Source organism: Onychostruthus taczanowskii, unplaced genomic scaffold (genome assembly GCF_017590055.1).
Source record: "Onychostruthus taczanowskii isolate IOZ18803 unplaced genomic scaffold, ASM1759005v1 scaffold165, whole genome shotgun sequence".
Classification (NCBI taxonomy): Eukaryota; Metazoa; Chordata; class Aves; order Passeriformes; family Passeridae; genus Onychostruthus; species Onychostruthus taczanowskii.
In genome coordinates this window covers 230,067-247,252 of record NW_024498851.1, presented here as the reverse complement: position 1 = coordinate 247,252, position 17,186 = coordinate 230,067, and the positions used below count along the sequence as shown (strand labels likewise).

Genomic DNA, 17,186 nt, shown 5'->3' with positions numbered 1-17,186 from the left:
GTTCTGGAATTAGCTGTTGTAGTTCCCCAGTCCATCTGCACTGTGGGAATTAAGAGAATTGGTGACATTGTTGTGTCAGCTGGGATTTTTTCTGACTGCTGCAGAGTAACCAGTGCATGTGGATGGCAGGACTTGCTGTTCCTTCAGTTTTGTGCTCTGCACTTCACTGAGAACAGACTGATCAAAGTATTTCTAAATATTACATACTGATCCTCTGCTTGCTTTTAAAAGCAGCTAATAATTCTTTAACCTGCAAGAATAGTGCTGTGGCAGTGAGGAGCAGTGTGTGCAGAGTGAATGAGCTGATAATGAATTAACAAACTTTGCAGGCACCTGTAGAGGTCACAGAACCATCCCTGGGACTTTTTGGAAGCAGGGAGAGATCAAACTTAGCCTGAATCTGAGGCTCAGTATTTTAAACCTCTGGAGGCATTAGACAAGGGACTAAGGCTTCCCTCTTCAATCCTCACCTACGTGCACTCCAGCCTTTTAAAAGCCCAATTTGTACAAGCTTTTAAACCCAAATCTTGTGCTATTTTTATATCCATCTAGTACTTGATGATAAAGTTCTTGTGCACGAGACAAGAGTCAGCAGAACGGCTCGGGGTCCAAGGGCTGAGCGTTCTGGGCTATCTGCGGCCCCTGCGGGACGAGCCCTGCAGGACCATGAGCTGCCTGCAGTGCAGGAGGACTGAGGAGGACACAGTTTGTGGCACAACTCTGCTCCTGAAGACACTTCACTTCATCCAGCAGCTGGCACAGGACCTGGTATTTTTACTTCTTAAGGTTTTTTAAGCTTCTGTTTGTCAGGCTAAAAGGAATAAGGCTGTGCTAACAGCAGTTGTGAATGGGCGAAGAAAAGTTGGGGTACTCTTAACAAAGGTTAAAAAAGCATGTTGTGGAAAAAAATTCAGTTATGAAAAATAGAATTCTGTGTATGTTTGTTGAAGGTTTATTGCTTCCAATTAAATTAGATGGAGAGGTAGAGGTTATAAAGTGTTCTTGTGGTGGAGAAAAGGGATGGGATCCTAGAAATCCAGAAAGGGGGGAGAATTCTGTGAATAAGAAGGTTTCAGCATGAACTGTCACATTTAGGCACCAGAATGTCCATGAAAAAACTTAAACTGGAATTCATGTTAACTGCAAATTTATAGGAAAGATGGCTGTGCTTTCCTTTAAGCCCAGTGCTCAGAGATTTATGTTTTATAAGTGTGTTCTGTATAGATTTAACTTTCCAATTCTGCATTTTTGTCTTTTTAAGGTTCAGCAGAAGGAGAGTGGATTAAAATACAAGTCATTTTTAGATTTCACAGGCCTTGATTTGCAGCTGTTCTGGAATTTTTACAATAAACTGCACCAAAAGTAAGTTTCTTCTTTTAGTGTCTGCTGAAGCACTAATCAATGTGTGTGTGTATAAATAAAGTATGCTTTGTTTAGTTAGTTACTGCAGTTTGTTCTCCCTAAACTACATCATTTACATAAATAACATTTCCCTACTGCTACCATATGGACTTCTAACTATGAAGTTATGTAGAAGCTTGAGCTGTAGATTAGTTGAGCTGGTAGCTACACTTCCTTTGGCTATGTCTCTCCACTCAGTGGTTTTTATCTGTCTGAAATGGTGACTTTGATAACAATATTTATTTGGTGCAAAAGAGCTGGTTTTCTAGTTTTTGCTTCTATTTATTATATATCTTCTTACAGCCCAAGGGAAGAATGTATTTTTGCTCAAACACTGCTGTTGCAGCTTCTCCAGAGCTGCTTCTCTGTACTTACTGGAGATAATAAAACTGCTAAACCTCAAGAAACTCCTCAGAGCAAAACAGCTGGTCACACAGAAGCTGCAGAAGAGCTTTATAGACATTTGTGTGAAGGTAATTTTTATTCAATATATATTGACTGTTTTGTCTGTTAAATTTTGGGAAAAGATACTCATTCCTAGACGCCAAGTCAGCTCCTGTTCATTTGTTTCTCCTTCAGGTCAGTGTGTGCTAATTAGTCTGTCACTAGAAACTTTCCTTGACCCAAATAAATGGTTTTGTAGACTTTCTGACAACGTGGTCTGGAAACAGTTGCAATAGAAAACTCCTTTTGAATGTGTCACCTGCTTGTAGCACCAGGGAATGTGACCCTTTGACTATAGCATTACTGGGGTTTATTTATTTCTGATATTGTATATCAGTATGAATGAGCTCATGAGTAGACTGTGAGGTTTACAGGGACACAGGGAGCCAGTGGAGAGAATGGGAATTACACATTAGGTTTCATTGGAAGTAGGGTGTATGAATGAGCTCATGAGTAGACTGTGAGGTTTACAGGGACACAGGGAACATTCTGGAGCCAGTGAAGAGAATGGCAATTATACATTAAGTTTCATTTGAAGTAGGGTAGCATGCTCTCTATTCAAGTGTAATTTGAACACTCCTGCAAAAGCAAGCTAGAGGGAAAGCACTTTATATGGAATCTGTCACATCTTGAAGATTGTATTAGCTTTGATGGGTGTCAGCTTATAATCTTCCTAGAATTCATTTACTTGGTGAACAGATATATTCTTTCTTAATATAAATCTTTCTTGCTGTAAGTTAAAAAGTTTTCCCTCATTTTCTATGTGTATAATGGGATTGCAAGGGCTTGAAGTTGTGTAGATTAACATTTAATTCAGTTATGCCTCTAACCTATTAGATGAGGTATTAATTAGAACTTGTAATTTTGTTTCCTTTTTGTATGAGCAGTAGTGGATATGGGGGACAGTAACTTCATGCCAATGAAAATGCTGAAAGAGGAAGTTAAGAACACCTTACTCAGTGGAGCAGCAGTTTTTTTCCCAGATAGAGAGACCAGGCGACACCAGCTCTTCACCATGATGGTAAACATTGAATGAGAAATTGTTTGTTTAGTGCCTGCTTTCTTTATGCAGAAAAGAGGACAAATCTGACTTGTTGTTCTCAAATAATACATACTTTGTCCCATTCAAGTAAAAGCCTTGCTTTTTTTCTTTGCTTCTTTTTACCCTGCTCCTTTTCTCTCTGCAGCTTATCCAAAGAAAGAGGAGCTAACCCTCCCTTTCTTACCAAAAATGAATAATAGAACACAGAAATTAGAATTCTTTGTCACAGAGGAGGAAAACAGAATGTATCATAAAAATAAATCTTTTTTCTTTTCTAGAAAAACATCACAGAGCAAGAACATAAGCAATCTGTACATCTTGCCTTTAGATCCTTGTGTACCCACTTCAGGTAAGGGGTCCTGAAATTGAACATATTTGTGTGATACGCCACATTTGTTAATAAGTTTGTATTTAATCCTTTTTAGAAATGTTACTCCCCTGAACAATAATTCTCTGAAGTAATCAACTAATGTTGTTTAGAAAGGACATGCTACTAATCAATATTTTAATTAACTGAATAGCTCTATAAAACACTGGCCAAGGTTGGTGCTGAAATCACAATATATTGTTCTTAGGCTTCTCCTAGGCTGTCTTCCAATTTTTTAAGTAATTGTTTGTCAGTGCTGATGGTTGGTATTGATTTAATTAATCTGGTGTCATCAGAAGACAAACTTTTGATTTTCATTGTAATTACACAGTAGGATCTCTACAGATATAATACAAGAAATGGTAAATTTCTGGTTTGGAACTATTTGGAACTCCTTGCTGCTGGTTAGTAAGAATATCTTTGTTTTGTAGTGATCAAGATCCAGGTGGACTCTTATTATTACCAGAGAAAGGAGTCTCTGCAAATTTTGACATAAGTGAAGTATTATCAGTCATGGACACCCTTCTGCTTGTGGCAGCAAGAGAGGTAACTGGCTTTGCTCCTGCTTCTTTGCCATGACTTTTGTAGGCACTCAAACACAAGCTGCTTCCATGGATACTGTGGAACAGCTTCCCTGTCCTGGATACTCCTGTTCATGGCTGTGCAAGACAGTAGGATTAGCTTTTCCAATCAGTTGTGTTTTCCTTTAAGCATTGACATTTCATGACAGTAGAGTAGGAAATGAATAATATTTTTCCAGTATGAAATATGTAAGATGTGGTGTTTTTCCATAGCATTGAAAAGACTCTATGGAGAGACACTGGGATACAGAAGGAGTCATTCCATTTTGAGAGGCTGGGATTGGGCATGTCACTAAGGGAGCTGGAAATGGAGGAGGGTTATTTACATATGCAGAAAAACTGTGCTGAGAGCATCAAGTGACTCATATGTAACTGTTCCTATTTAAAGTTGTGATATATCAAAACAAAGCCCATCACTTGCTACAGAGTGTTACATGCTGCTTGTCATTTGCATTTCATCTTTTTCTGGGCTGAGTGGGATGATTGTGTCCATCCCAGTTTGCTTGGTGCATACTGTGTGTCATGCTCCATTATATTCATGAATGTTCCTTATTTTTCAGTGTGAAATGATGATGCTGGATCTTGCACAGCAAGAGAGTGGCACAGTCTTGTCTTCCTTATTCTGGTCTGTTCAGGGCAGCCTCCTTTCCTGGTGCTATCTGCAGCTTAAAGGCACTGATAATTCAGCCAAGGATCTTGCAGTAGAAATACTTAAAAATTGTAAGTGCTGGGACTGAATACAGAATTAAATGTGGGGCAATACAGGACTTTAAAAAGTGACTTTGCAAATTGCAGTATAATTAGGGATCACCAAAGGTTGCCTGAGGCATACTCAGAACTGTCATAGCATTTTTAATCTCTCTAGGAAATAATTAGTAGGCATATTAAGCAACTTGGAGTTTTAGCTGTACTGATAATCTTATGTTGGGAGAATCTTCAGAAAGCATTTCAGTGACTTTTGGGGGCCAAGCACTGAAAAAAAAAACAACCAAACAACAAATAGTTACAGGCTTTCATTAGAACATTTTAGTTTCATAGCATCCCATATTTTGGTAAACCCCTGGGTGGTGATATGTGCTTTCTTGGATATTTGTAATAGCAAGAAGTTGGCTAAGAAGCTGCGTACATCTAAGGGGTTTTGTTGGGTTTTTAAATTTTTTTTGTGGGGGGATTGTTAGATTTTTATAATGCAGCAGCTCAGCTTTGAGTTAATTGGGCCAAATACTTAACAAAGGTGTAATTTTTTGTAAAATTACATCATATTTATGTTCTTTGTAGATAAATAAATTTGCTGTGTTCCTGGATTACATTTAAAAATGGAATAAGGTTGTAGTTAAAAATTCCTACCCTCACTTGTTACTTCAGCTGCATTTCTTAGCAGTGTGTGGAGACTCCTGGACACATGGAGCTTATTGAAACAGTCTTGGAGAGTTTGATGAAATTACTCATCACCCATTTTTTCAGTGATATTGTTGATAACCATGCCTTGTTTCCCCAATAGAAATATCACAGAAAACTTCTCTGAAGTGTTGGGTGTTGCAGCCTTGGGGCAGCAGATCCTTTCCTGCTGTATTTGTCCTTGTGCACATCACCATGCACCGAATGTTTGATAAAGTGAATTTGTGGGAGCAAATCCTTAAGGTAGCTATTAAGGATTCTTTTTTTTTTCTCTTTAGATGTGGGCCAGTTCCTGTCAAATATCAGAACAATTTTACAGTCACTCTTATCTCAATATAGTGGCAAAACAATAGTTGAAAAAATAAGTAGCTCTGTCTTTGCTATGGCAACTCGTCAGCTGGTAAGTGACCTGTGGGATTTATCCTGTTCCTGGGAGGCATGCCTGTGAGTCTGGCATTTCATGACACCTGTGTTTGCTCCTAGGTCATCTTCTTGTTGGATTTTTGCACTTTAGACATTCCCTACTGTACTCTGCTACAGGGATTCAGCACTTTGATAGAACCACTGAAAAGCCTTTGTAGTGAACCTCATAAGGTAACTAAGGACACAGGCACTATTAAACATTCTGAAACAAAAGCAAAATTGCAAGAAAGACAGAAAACTCAGGCGATTCTGTTGGTGAGCATTGGAAAAGAGCTAGAAAGCTCCTAAAGGTGTAGGATGTGTAATGAAATGTTGAGTGGAGAATGAGAAACATATCAGTAGATACTGATATGGCAGAGTGGTCAGAAAGTGCAACTGGAATGAGCAGCCTGGAAGGTAGATAAGAAGGAGGGGATTCTGTGGGTGAAGAGGAAAATAAATTAAAGATAGTATATGCTTAACATTTTTAGCTTCACTGCTTGTGGTGATGCAATTAAATCTGTATGTCTGTAGCATAGATGTTTAAATCTGCATTAGTCATCCAGTGTCTCTTTGTCATGACTGGAGACTTGGAGTCACTTGTGGGTGAGACAGTCGCCTCCTGAGTCTCCTCCTCCAGTGGACTGGGTGGGTTTTGCTTTAGAAGTGCTTCCTTATTATGATTACCAAGGTTATCTTCAGAGCTAATTTCTGTGTAAATCAATGCTGTAGCCTTTTATATGCCATTTGTATGTACATCTGGCAACTTAAAAGTATAGACACAAGAATCTAGTGTGGTAATTTATTTTTTTCTTACCTTTGTATCTAAGAATGCATTTTTGTTGTACAGACAGACATGGAAAGCTGGCAGCAGGAGCAGCCTGTAGTATTGAGAACCTGGACAATGGAATCACCTCATAACTATGAAAATAATTGCCATGAGGTCTCAGTCTTCCTGTGTCATGGGGCAACTTACTTTGAGGTGGAATTTGATGAAAAATGTGAAACTGAAAGGAGGTAATTTAATCTTGTGTTAAATTGCAGTGCCTTTTTGCACAGGGGGCAATTCGTGTTTCAATGTTCACTCCACATGTGCCATTTAAATTTCTTCATTGTCCAGAGCAGTACACAATGTGTATTTTTGAATGACCTTGTGCTGAAAGCTACCTCTCCTGGCAAATTTACAGACATGCTGTTCTTATGAATTTTGCTTCCTGTGGCCTTGATCTGTTTGATAATAATGCTGTGACCACCACAGTTTGTGCTTGTGGTATTTATTTTGCCCTCATTCTCTTGGTAACACATCAGGTTACTGCTTCGTTACAGCATTTGCCAGATGTTAGATTTGGCATCCATTATCCATTCCAAAGTCCTGCAAGATGGCAGATCTGTGTTTACTGGGACTTCTGCATTGAAACATGAAATAAATTCCTCAGCAGTCACATGAAGGTGTGGTTCAAAAAGAAGTGACAGGGTGCACTTAGATACAGCACTTGTGAAAATCCAGAAGCAAAACCATTCTCCCCCAAATCTTAAAAAGTAAATTTGGAAGTAATGAATTGCAATTTTCACAGGTATGATTACCTGGAGTTTACTGATGCCAGAGGGGCAAAAACTCGTTACGATACAAAGGTTGGCACTGACAAGTGGCCTAAGGTGAGCACCTTTAAAACTATGAACCAAATTATTTACCCAGTCTTAGGAAGTCTTTATGATTCCTGTGGAAAGCTATTATGTAAAAGGATGTGTGCTTTTGTACATGGGTGTGTTTATTAGGTTTCTTAGATGGGGGGCAGGAGATGGGGAAGAAAGTCTGAAATGCTGCAAATAAAAGGAGTGAATCCCTCTTTGCTCCTGTTATCAAAAGAACTTAAAGTGAAAAGGAATAATCATGTTTAACTGCCAGTAATAGATGGGTAAAACTTGCTCTGTCCTTGCAAGTTTTTATATCATAGGACAAGTGTGGTCCTTCCTGAGGCTGTGCTCTGTCCTCAAATGGGATGCTGCTCTTCTGTTTTTGTGGCTCTGAATTTTAATATAAAGTTGCTCATTAAGCTCTTGAATAGAAATTTTACCTGCTTAGCATTGTGGGTTTCTCATTGAGATAGTGGGGGAAATTAGATTTGTTATGGCCAGAACATAATACTGAAACCCCAGAGTTGCTGAAGGGAATTCATTACCCTGAAACGTTTTCCTGTCATGTACATTTGGCAAAATGACTGTTTTGTTGCTCTGTAGAAAGTGACCTTTAAGGCTGGCCCACGGCTGCAGTTTCTCTTTCACTCTGACAGCAGTAATAATGAGTGGGGCTACAAGTTTTCCGTCACTGCTTACGGCCTCCCAGACGTTGCCGTGTCTTGGGGCTTGGATTTACAGCTGCTTGTCTCCAGGCTGATGGGGCGCTTGGCTTCCCGGAGCATGGCCCTCAAATCCCTGCGAGGTGAGTGCCTCCCACTGCTCCATCCCTGCAGAGAGGAGCTGCAGGGGCCTGGTGTTGAGGATCCCCTGTGAAAATGGAGTTCCTTTTGTATTTCCCTCTCGTCAACATGGAAGACGTGGTGTCCTCCAAGCCCATGGAAGGCTTGGTGTGCTCCAAGCCCATGGAAGGCTTGGTGTGTTCCAAGCCCATGGAAGACTTGGTGTGCTCCAAGCCCATGGAAGACTTGGTGTGCTCCAAGCCTATGGGAGACTTGGTGTGCTCCAAGCTCATGGAAAACTTGGTGTGCTCCAAGCCCGTGGAAGACTTGGTGTGTTCCAAGCCCGTGGAAGATTTGGTGTGCCACTGAAGGGGTATCAGGGACAGACAAAGGTGATACAGAGACTCCATCATCAGAAGGCATGAAAAGCACTTTATTATTAGAAATCCACAGTTCTTACAGAAGCAATGGTGGACCTAAGACCTGATTGGCCTTTAGGAATCTTCTCTCACCTATTGGTCAAGAAGGGACAACTCCTTCTTGTAAACATCTTTGACAAACAGATTGCCTGGAAGGTGCAGAAATTGAGATTATAATTGTTTTAATTCTTTCTCTGAACTTTCTCATGGCTTCCCAGGAAAATCCTGGGACAGCTATGTCTCTGTTCAGAGGATGTGTGATTACCACATCGCTGTGTTGCAAGTCCGCGGAAGACATGGACATGTGGAAGTAATCCTACTAAGCTAAATTATATTTATGAAATAGTATGTTCTTTTTTTTTCTTTTTCCATTTAAAATTATTCCCTGGTGCTGTCATCCACCCCACCATGGGAGTGTGAATATGGAGCCAACAAACTGAAAAAATTGCAGGGCTTAGGACACAAAGGGTTCTAAGTTTCACATGAGCGTTTGGTATTGAATGAAATTTGAAGTCACAAATTAAGTTTGGTTAATTATAGTAGCAAAGTACAGTTAGGATTTTGACCTTGCAGATAAGTACATTAAATTTTAACAAGTAAATTTTTAAAAAATATTTACTGTTTAATTTGAAAGCAAGAACACTTCCCTCTAGCTTCCTAAATCTGAATCCATCCACCACTTAGGAGAAATTAAATAAGACTAAAGAGTTCTTGCTCCACTCAGGTGGTCCATATTTACCTTGAAAATTTAGGCAGCTATTTACATGTGAATTCAGAGAACTAATTGAAGTGTTTGAGAATATTTTCTTCCTTTTTTAATATAAGCATGCTTGCATATGACAGAAACTCTTTTAAATCAGAAGATTGCTGTAGTTATACAGTGAAAATGTTTGATTTAAAGTCCTTCACTATAAGAGATTGATTGTCACTATAAGATAATGATGCTGCCATTAATGACAGGGTACATCAGTTTTCTGTACCATGTTTGAAAAATAGAGAATATTGTTAAATTACTTGTTCAGTCTATTTGGATTAACTTTTTGTAGTGAGTTTGTTGTCAGTTTTTTTTTCCCTACTGGTTGTTTAACATTTATTATTTTCACTAATCTGTAAAAATGAAGAAAATTATTTAGTAACTGAAGGGTCTGTTCTGAATTTTTTGCAGAATTAGGTAGTGAAGCAGACTTGCCTCCTTTGAAAGTAACCTCAGTTCTTAATTCTCCTCTGTGGAAACCTGTCTTCAGGCATCAGCTGTGTCCTGAGGCACTCCCGGGAGCCAGGCAAAACAGTGCCAAGCACCAAGACAAAAACGAGGTACCCACTCACTGCTTGTGTTCCCTTGGCATGGAATCTCTGTGCATCACACAGGTTCATTGGCTTTAAGGAGTTGGGATGCCCTTAAGCACACTGCTGTGCTAAACTTGAGTCATTTGTGCTGTTGGATTCAAATACCAAGGGGGAAAGAAACTGTTGTTCTGTGCCCTTTATTAATTTCCATTTTCATGGAATCATGAAATGGTTTGGAGACACTTTCAAAGATCATCTCATTCACTCTCCACCTGGTGCAGGGATGTCTTTTATTGTTCAGTTTGCTCAGCTGCAGTGGATAAACTGCAGGTTGATTTAGGATTGCACTCACTGTTTTCTCTGAGGCAGTACTGCAGTTATGTGTTGTTCCCTTCTCTGCAGGCTCGGAGCTCTCCCCACGACGTCTGCCGTAACTTTCTAATCGACTTTGCAAAATCAGATCCTGCCCAGGACTTCAGTGGGCAAAAATCTGAACTTTTCAAAGGACTTATACAGGCATGTAAAAAACAGACCCCAAAGACAGATATAGTTGCTGGTCCTACTGTTGATCAAGCTGTGAACTCAACATTTGCTGCTTTGGTGTATCTCACTCCAGATTTATTTGAGAAGCTTCAAAAATATGGTAACTCTAATATTATTAGATTATCTTAATAATGAAGACTTACAGTTTGTGAAAGGCTCTCTTACAGCTGAGTTTATAACATTTAAAAATCAGTTCAGTGGGGCAGTTTAAAGAAGATGTTGTGTAGAAAGGTATCATTTAGGCAGACTAGGTAAGCTTTCTCTCTAGAGTGTTTCTTTTTTAGTAACTTATGTTTTTGTCTTCAGAGCACTGGCAAAATAATAGTCATCAGAAGCTCTAATTCTGTAAAGCTATACCTAAAGAGGATAGTGATGTCCTCTGGGGCTTTAATTCAGAACAGTGTGGCTCCAGTTATTAGAGGTTCTTGGATCATTTTCTACATTGCACCTTTTCTAAAAAGCCAGCAGCGACTTCTGTTATTAACTGTTGGAGTTGGAGGAGGTGTGAATTATCTCCCAAAATACCATTGTGTGGAAATCAGTCCTGCCATCCTCAGAATTTTTTTTTTCCAATAGAAAATAATGTTTTGCTTTTAACTTACTAGCCATTGTATTGCAATTTATGTATTTTTCAGTAGGTAAAATGAGCAACTTTTTGACTTAGAGCATCCTTCCATTAAGTTTATTGATATGTTTGAAGTATTGGATAATAAGATGTTACTGGGTTTTGAAAGATTTCATTTTAGGTTTTTTCACTTTTTATCATAATTTTGACACTAAACATTTTACATTTTCATAGAATGATTGAGCTATTTTTTGAGCTGTGAAGTTATGAGTAAAAATGACTGACACAAAGACTAATCTGATGACTAATGTGGTTACTGCCTTTAGTCATTTTGTCTATGTCTGACAATTGAGCTAATTTTCTGAGTGACATTGAGAACTGGACAAATATTAATGAGTGTTTGAGAAATCCATCCCTCTGTTCTGTCAGTATCTTCATCTGCTGGTCCTGCTGGGGCAGACTGATTTCAGGACCTCTGTTCACCTGTGCTGTGGGAAATTTGGAGAAGGGATGCTGAAAAGAATACAGGAGAAAAGTTAGAAAGGGAGCATGGAAGAGAGACTGTATAAGAATGTCTTTTTCTCCATAGTCATTGTCAGGGCAGTTTGAATAGAAACTGATTTGTCAGGTTTTTAATTTTTGCAAAATGGTCTTGAAAGTCCATTCCAGAAATTCATAGTGTAAAACAGTAGAGAAAACAAATACCTCTATAGAGCTTTAAGTTCTTGCTAAGCATTGGTTGATTTTTCTGATAAGTTTGCATCAGTGTTATTGCATGCATAGGGAAGGATTTTATTTTCCATGGCTTCAGGCATAGTTTTGGGAAGAGATGAGAAAGATACTTGTAAATTAACTTTGTAAATAAATCAGTCAAGGTGCAGTTTGTGTATTTAGGACATATGAAAGTTGGCAGGTTTATTCTCTATTTTTCTTACAGGTATAATTCCAAGTATTGACTAAGAGATGAAGGAAAGGCTGTAGTATAATTTTAGTTAAGCAGTTGTATAAAAATGGAGCTGTAAATAAACAGGACTCTCTTCTTTCTCTCATTTCCAGTCAACAGTGGAGGCAAGGTGCCTTTGAGTGATGAGTTTGCACAAGTGTATTCCCTGGCTGATTCCATTAGAATATGGATGGTAAGAACACTCAGGAGGATCTCTGTTAATGCCATTTACTTTAGTACTTTACAATGCAATGTTAAGGAGTAGGGTGGAATAATTTTTCCTTCAATTATTCTACATCAACTATTTTCACTTGGAAAGAATATATGTTAACTGAAACTTTGGACTTAAATGTTTAATTGCATCCTTACACTCCTCTCCTTTCTTAGCCCCAGATGTGTCATCATGGGTAGTTAGGACTGAATTTGATTGAAAATGAATTAAATTTGTGTTATATTTTAGCAAGAATTTATGTTGTAAATTAGGAAGATTCTTACATTGCAGTTGGAGTTCTTTTGAGTTATATCATAGAAAGAAGTGTGTCTTAGACATCAATCCATTGTCTTGTGACTTTCTCCCTCCTCTTTTCTGCCTAAGAATTCCTGGCAGGTTGATGTACTAGAGTTACAGTGGGTGCAGATGCATGTTAAGATGAGTAATTGCCTTTACCCATTGCATGACAGGTGATGTTTGCATCTGACAGAGCTTGCTAGGGGGGTGACATATTTTTGGAGGACTTTATCTTACAACTAGATGTCTACGTTTTCCTAAATGCTGAGGGTAAATGAGAAACCTTCTTTTCCTTGGAGGACTGGTGCACATCAATTCACAAGTCAGGGAATGGTCTCAGCCTACAAAGCTCAAGCAGCTCAGGGTGAGGCTGTTACTGCTCTGACAGTTCAGGTGCTGCTCCTTTAGGCTCCTGGGTGGTTTGCTCTGCAAAGCTGGGAATAGTAGCTACAGTCATCTATTCCTGAGATGAAATTCCTTTCAATCATTACAGTCTACATCCTGCCTTGCTGTATAGAGGCACAGAGAGAATCATATTTTAACTATATTAACATCCTGTCTGCAGTTGGAAATGAAGCAGAAATCTCTGATGGGGAGGGGAAATGATGCTGAAGAGAAGCAGAACACAGAAGCAAGTGAGGTGAACCCAGAAACTCTCGGTGAGTGTTGCCTTGTATGTTTGAGCATTCCAGGTAGCTTAGGAAGGCATTGTAAACCTGAAGGCTTTATTTTTGCTGTGAAAGGTTAGTTAGCAGCTGGGGTTAGTTTTTCATACCTTAAGAGATAACCTAGTGTACATTGGATTAATTATCTGGGATTATGTTCTGCTATTCTCTGCAGAAAACAGTAAGAAAATTCTGCAGGGAGTGACCTTTCACTTGGGTTGCCTGGTTCTGAATTTATGTTCATCTGTTTTTGTAGATACGTCTTACCCTATTTAACTGATGTTAGAACAGCAACTGATTGTTATTAGGACAAAATGTGTTCTCAATGACTACTCTGTACTTCATATGGTTCAGTGTGATTATTCAGATTTAGCATTTGGAAATCTGAACTTAAGGAGCTGGTAGTATCATGATCAATATAACAAGAAAAAAACCAGTATTTTCTAGCTCTATCAATGGAGAAAAAATAAGATAAATCACTTTCTTCCTAAGTACAAGACAGCAAATTTGTTGTCCTATTGTCTTGATTTTAACTCCTCCAATTTTTATGCTGCAGCAAAACTCTGTGTGCAGAAGAGCCTTTTGTTACTGAATTTTTTGCCCATAAGAGCAAAGAGAAAAGATTCTGCCTCAGAGAGTTTGGAAGGCCAAGACATGGATGATCCCCAGCAGTATATGAGTGATCAGTGCCAAAGACAAGGATCAGCTGTGGACATGGACTTCCAGGCAGCCCCCTCGGTGTCGTCCAGTGCAGGAACTCGCCCTGTTTCAAAAGAGGGGCGTCAGGCATCACAGTCTGATCTGAAAGTTAAACAAATTCCAGACCTCCACCAAGCAGAAGCTGCACCTGCATTTCATAGTAAGCCTGTTGAAAATACAGTTTCACAGCAAGAAGATGTGTCATCACCTCCTTCCACTCCTACCCGCAAGTCTCAGCTGGGCCGTGGGAGACTGAGGCTGCTGTCCTTCAGGTCAATGGAAGAGCCAAGACCTGTGCCTACTGTGAAGGAAAAATACCCTATTTTGAAGAGCATATTAGACTTTATTAAGGATCAATCACTTTCACATGAAAGGTAAGCAAATTGAGAATGTTGTCAGTTATAATATACAGAAGCTTGTCTTCACACCTCTTCAGGAGGGATAAAATATTTTAGCAGCAAGATAATATGGCAGAATATTTTGTATACAAACAGTTGTCAGGCTTATGTGTCAAACTTCAGTTATTCACAAGGATCTAGGGACTCAGAGTACTATTTCATTTCATTTGCTTCTATCACATAGAATAGAATGTAAAAAACAGTCACTTGGCAATTTATTGTCTTGCTTCCTCAGATGTGTTTGCAGAGGCATTTTGCTTTTTGTCTACAAAAGCAGGGATATAGTGTATAACTATTACCAATCCTTGGTACCAAATACAGACAAGTTGCATCTCTCATTAAATTACCTGGTATTCTGAAAATGTAAATCAAAAGAGAGATTTCCAATTCTCAGCTTGCCTGTTTTGGAGTGGTGCAGGAAGAGCTGGATTCTGTTCGAAGCTTTATCACTCACTCCAACTAATACACTGGAATACAGCTGGAAATTCAGATACAAAGCAGTTGTGTAACTAGTCAAGCACTTCTTGAATTGTTCTTTTATTTGTGTTGTTTTAAGTGCAGTGTTTTGAAGATTTCACTGATTTTTTTTTTCTGCTTTCAGTGTTTTAAAGGTTCTTGCTTTGAGAAAATCCCAAGGGCAGAGTATTTTGGAAGTGCTCAAGACCATCCGCCAGTGCCTGGACTCACTTGGGCAGCCACACTGCTTTCACCCACCCTGTGTACTTTTTCTCCTTGAACTTCTGGCCTGTCAGAAAGATTTTACAAAGTAAGTAATTATTTAGGCAAATCTCAGCCGTGTGATTTACTGTCTTAGTTCTTGTGTTCCTCCAGCATGTACATTGACAAGAGTAGAAAGTTCTGATTTTTAATCCATGTGAATAATAAAAATATGACTCAAGGTTAGTTTTCAGGCTAGTAGGCATCCCTTGTGTTCTTCATTAAAAAAAAAAAAAACACCCACCCTGTGTACTTTTTCTCCTTGAACTTCTGGCCTGTCAGAAAGATTTTACAAAGTAAGTAATTATTTAGGCAAATCTCAGCCGTGTGATTTACTGTCTTAGTTCTTGTGTTCCTCCAGCATGTACATTGACAAGAGTAGAAAGTTCTGATTTTTAATCCATGTGGATAATAAAAATATGACTTGAGGTTAGTTTTCAGGCTAGTAGGCATATCTTGTGTTCTTCATTTAAAGAAAACCCCAAAAATTAATGTTGTGTTCTTCATTAAAAAAAAAAAAAAAACAAACCCAAATTAATAATTATTTCCAAGTGGGACTTAGTTGCACAGCTGTTCATGCCATGAACATGTTTAGCTCTAATTTCTGTGTTGTCTCTGGCCAGTGCTGTCACAACTCTGTCTCTTGGCTTTGTACTTGTCAGGAGCCTTCTGTGGTCATCTTGCAATGCACTGACTTCCTTAAAGATCTTGATTACATTTTCATAAAGCAAATTTTTAATTTAATGGAATATTCTCTTCTTAGTGCTATGAGAATATTTTCTTTGCCTGTTCCCTTTCTTCACTTCTGATTCCTGCTACAGGATTCTTTCATTTTTGTTGGAAACTTCTAGACTGCATGATTAAATAAAACTAACATCCTTCACACTTGTGAAGAGGGGTTAAAAAGGGCCTGTTTGTAAAATTTGCACAAATCATGCTACCTAAAATATCACAATGAATACTAGGCTACTAAAATAACTTCTTAATTTGCAGCTACTTTGGAAACTTGGAAGGCTGTGGTGCTGAGCTACACAAAGAGATTCGAGAGTCCTACTATCAGCTTGTGTTGTTCCTGGTAAATTCTGTGAAGGGATTTAGTACCATTAATGACAGGTACAGTACATTGATTGCTTTATTTGTGTGATTTTTTTTTTTTGCATTCCTCCACAACTTCTCCTTTGTAATTTTTTATTTGTCATTTAATGTCTTCATTAGTTTTGTCTGTACTTTCCATTATTTGCAGAACTAAATGAGGAGCCTTGATCTTGTGATTCAAAATGCCAAGTTGGCTTTTTATTACTAAAGGAATAAAGGAAAGCACAAAAAGTTATCAGTGTTAAAAACTTGACTTACTGCATTTTTTAGTTAAAATTCTGCAGTGTGTCTCTGAAGCTTGGTAGTAAAATACTAGAAATAGTAAATTTATCATGGAATACTTGGGCATGGGTGATGCCACAAGAAACATGGCAATTCTGCAGCCATGCTTTAATGTTAAAACTCAGGTTTTGGCAACATTCTGGTTAGAATTTGGAGTATTTATAGCCAGGTGTCCTAGAGAAATGAGAATTTAATGGCTATAATGTCAGTCTCTCTAACAATAACTTTCAATTATTGTTATATTCAAAATATTCAAGTATTTTGTTCAGTTTCAAGTGAAAATGTCAAAAAGGTTTCAAACAGAATAAATTCCTGCAAATACCAAGAAAATGCTGTACTGTAGAGAAGAGACAAACCCTCTTTCTAATGCTCAGACAACACCATTAGCTTGATCGTAACTGAATCCTGAAGGAAAACTGTCTTTCTTTCAAATTCTATAGTCTGTACTTGCTAAATTGTGTGAGTTGAATACTTTGATAAACCTGAGTTCCTGCCACAGAGTTACTTTAATGCATAGTAAAGCCTGAAAATCAGTGTGTAGGGATTTTTCTACCCTTCCTCTCTACACAACTCTAGGTCTTTCAACTTTAGATCAGCTTTGGAGCTGTCATGTTTTAGTGTCTTTTGTTTTTATTTAGGTCGTTGCTTCCTGCCTTATCCTGTGTGCAGACAGCTCTCCTGCACCTCTTGGACATGAGCTGGGAGCCCAGTGATCTTTCCTTCTTTGTTGAGATCCAGCTGCCACATCTCCTCATGACAACATCACAGGAGAACATCAGTATCCATGACAGTGTCATTTGGTGAGTCAGGAAGAATGCAGCTTTCACAAGCTGCTAAATACTGATTCCACTTTACCCAAGAGGGTTCCTGAACTTCATGCTGGAACAAGCAGTAAGGGTACTATTAACAAGTATGGCATAATTCTGGTCAGTATCCAAGGGCTTATCTGAAGTATTTAAATTTTTTTTGCTGTATTCAGCAAAAAAAATGCAATATTTCAATATTGAAATTTC

The 17,186-nt window shown here is 38.5% G+C and overlaps 1 protein-coding gene across 3 annotated transcripts in view; it reads left to right on the top strand.

The window, feature by feature from the left end:
• ZZEF1 (zinc finger ZZ-type and EF-hand domain containing 1) overlaps nucleotides 1-17,186 on the top strand; it is a 57,959-nt gene that overhangs the window by 16,564 nt on the left and 24,209 nt on the right. For all 3 annotated transcript variants that reach the window (XM_041399554.1, XM_041399553.1, XM_041399552.1), the window contains exons 13-32: nucleotides 553-768; nucleotides 1,262-1,362; nucleotides 1,705-1,874; nucleotides 2,733-2,866; nucleotides 3,166-3,236; nucleotides 3,686-3,800; nucleotides 4,396-4,555; nucleotides 5,512-5,633; nucleotides 5,717-5,827; nucleotides 6,486-6,652; nucleotides 7,210-7,291; nucleotides 7,874-8,075; nucleotides 9,637-9,785; nucleotides 10,161-10,401; nucleotides 11,923-12,002; nucleotides 12,883-12,976; nucleotides 13,539-14,055; nucleotides 14,681-14,845; nucleotides 15,790-15,909; nucleotides 16,812-16,973. In XM_041399554.1, the coding sequence (XP_041255488.1) occupies nucleotides 553-768; nucleotides 1,262-1,362; nucleotides 1,705-1,874; nucleotides 2,733-2,866; nucleotides 3,166-3,236; nucleotides 3,686-3,800; nucleotides 4,396-4,555; nucleotides 5,512-5,633; nucleotides 5,717-5,827; nucleotides 6,486-6,652; nucleotides 7,210-7,291; nucleotides 7,874-8,075; nucleotides 9,637-9,785; nucleotides 10,161-10,401; nucleotides 11,923-12,002; nucleotides 12,883-12,976; nucleotides 13,539-14,055; nucleotides 14,681-14,845; nucleotides 15,790-15,909; nucleotides 16,812-16,973 (3,179 nt within the window). The remainder of the gene's footprint in view (nucleotides 1-552; nucleotides 769-1,261; nucleotides 1,363-1,704; nucleotides 1,875-2,732; nucleotides 2,867-3,165; nucleotides 3,237-3,685; nucleotides 3,801-4,395; nucleotides 4,556-5,511; nucleotides 5,634-5,716; nucleotides 5,828-6,485; nucleotides 6,653-7,209; nucleotides 7,292-7,873; nucleotides 8,076-9,636; nucleotides 9,786-10,160; nucleotides 10,402-11,922; nucleotides 12,003-12,882; nucleotides 12,977-13,538; nucleotides 14,056-14,680; nucleotides 14,846-15,789; nucleotides 15,910-16,811; nucleotides 16,974-17,186) is intronic.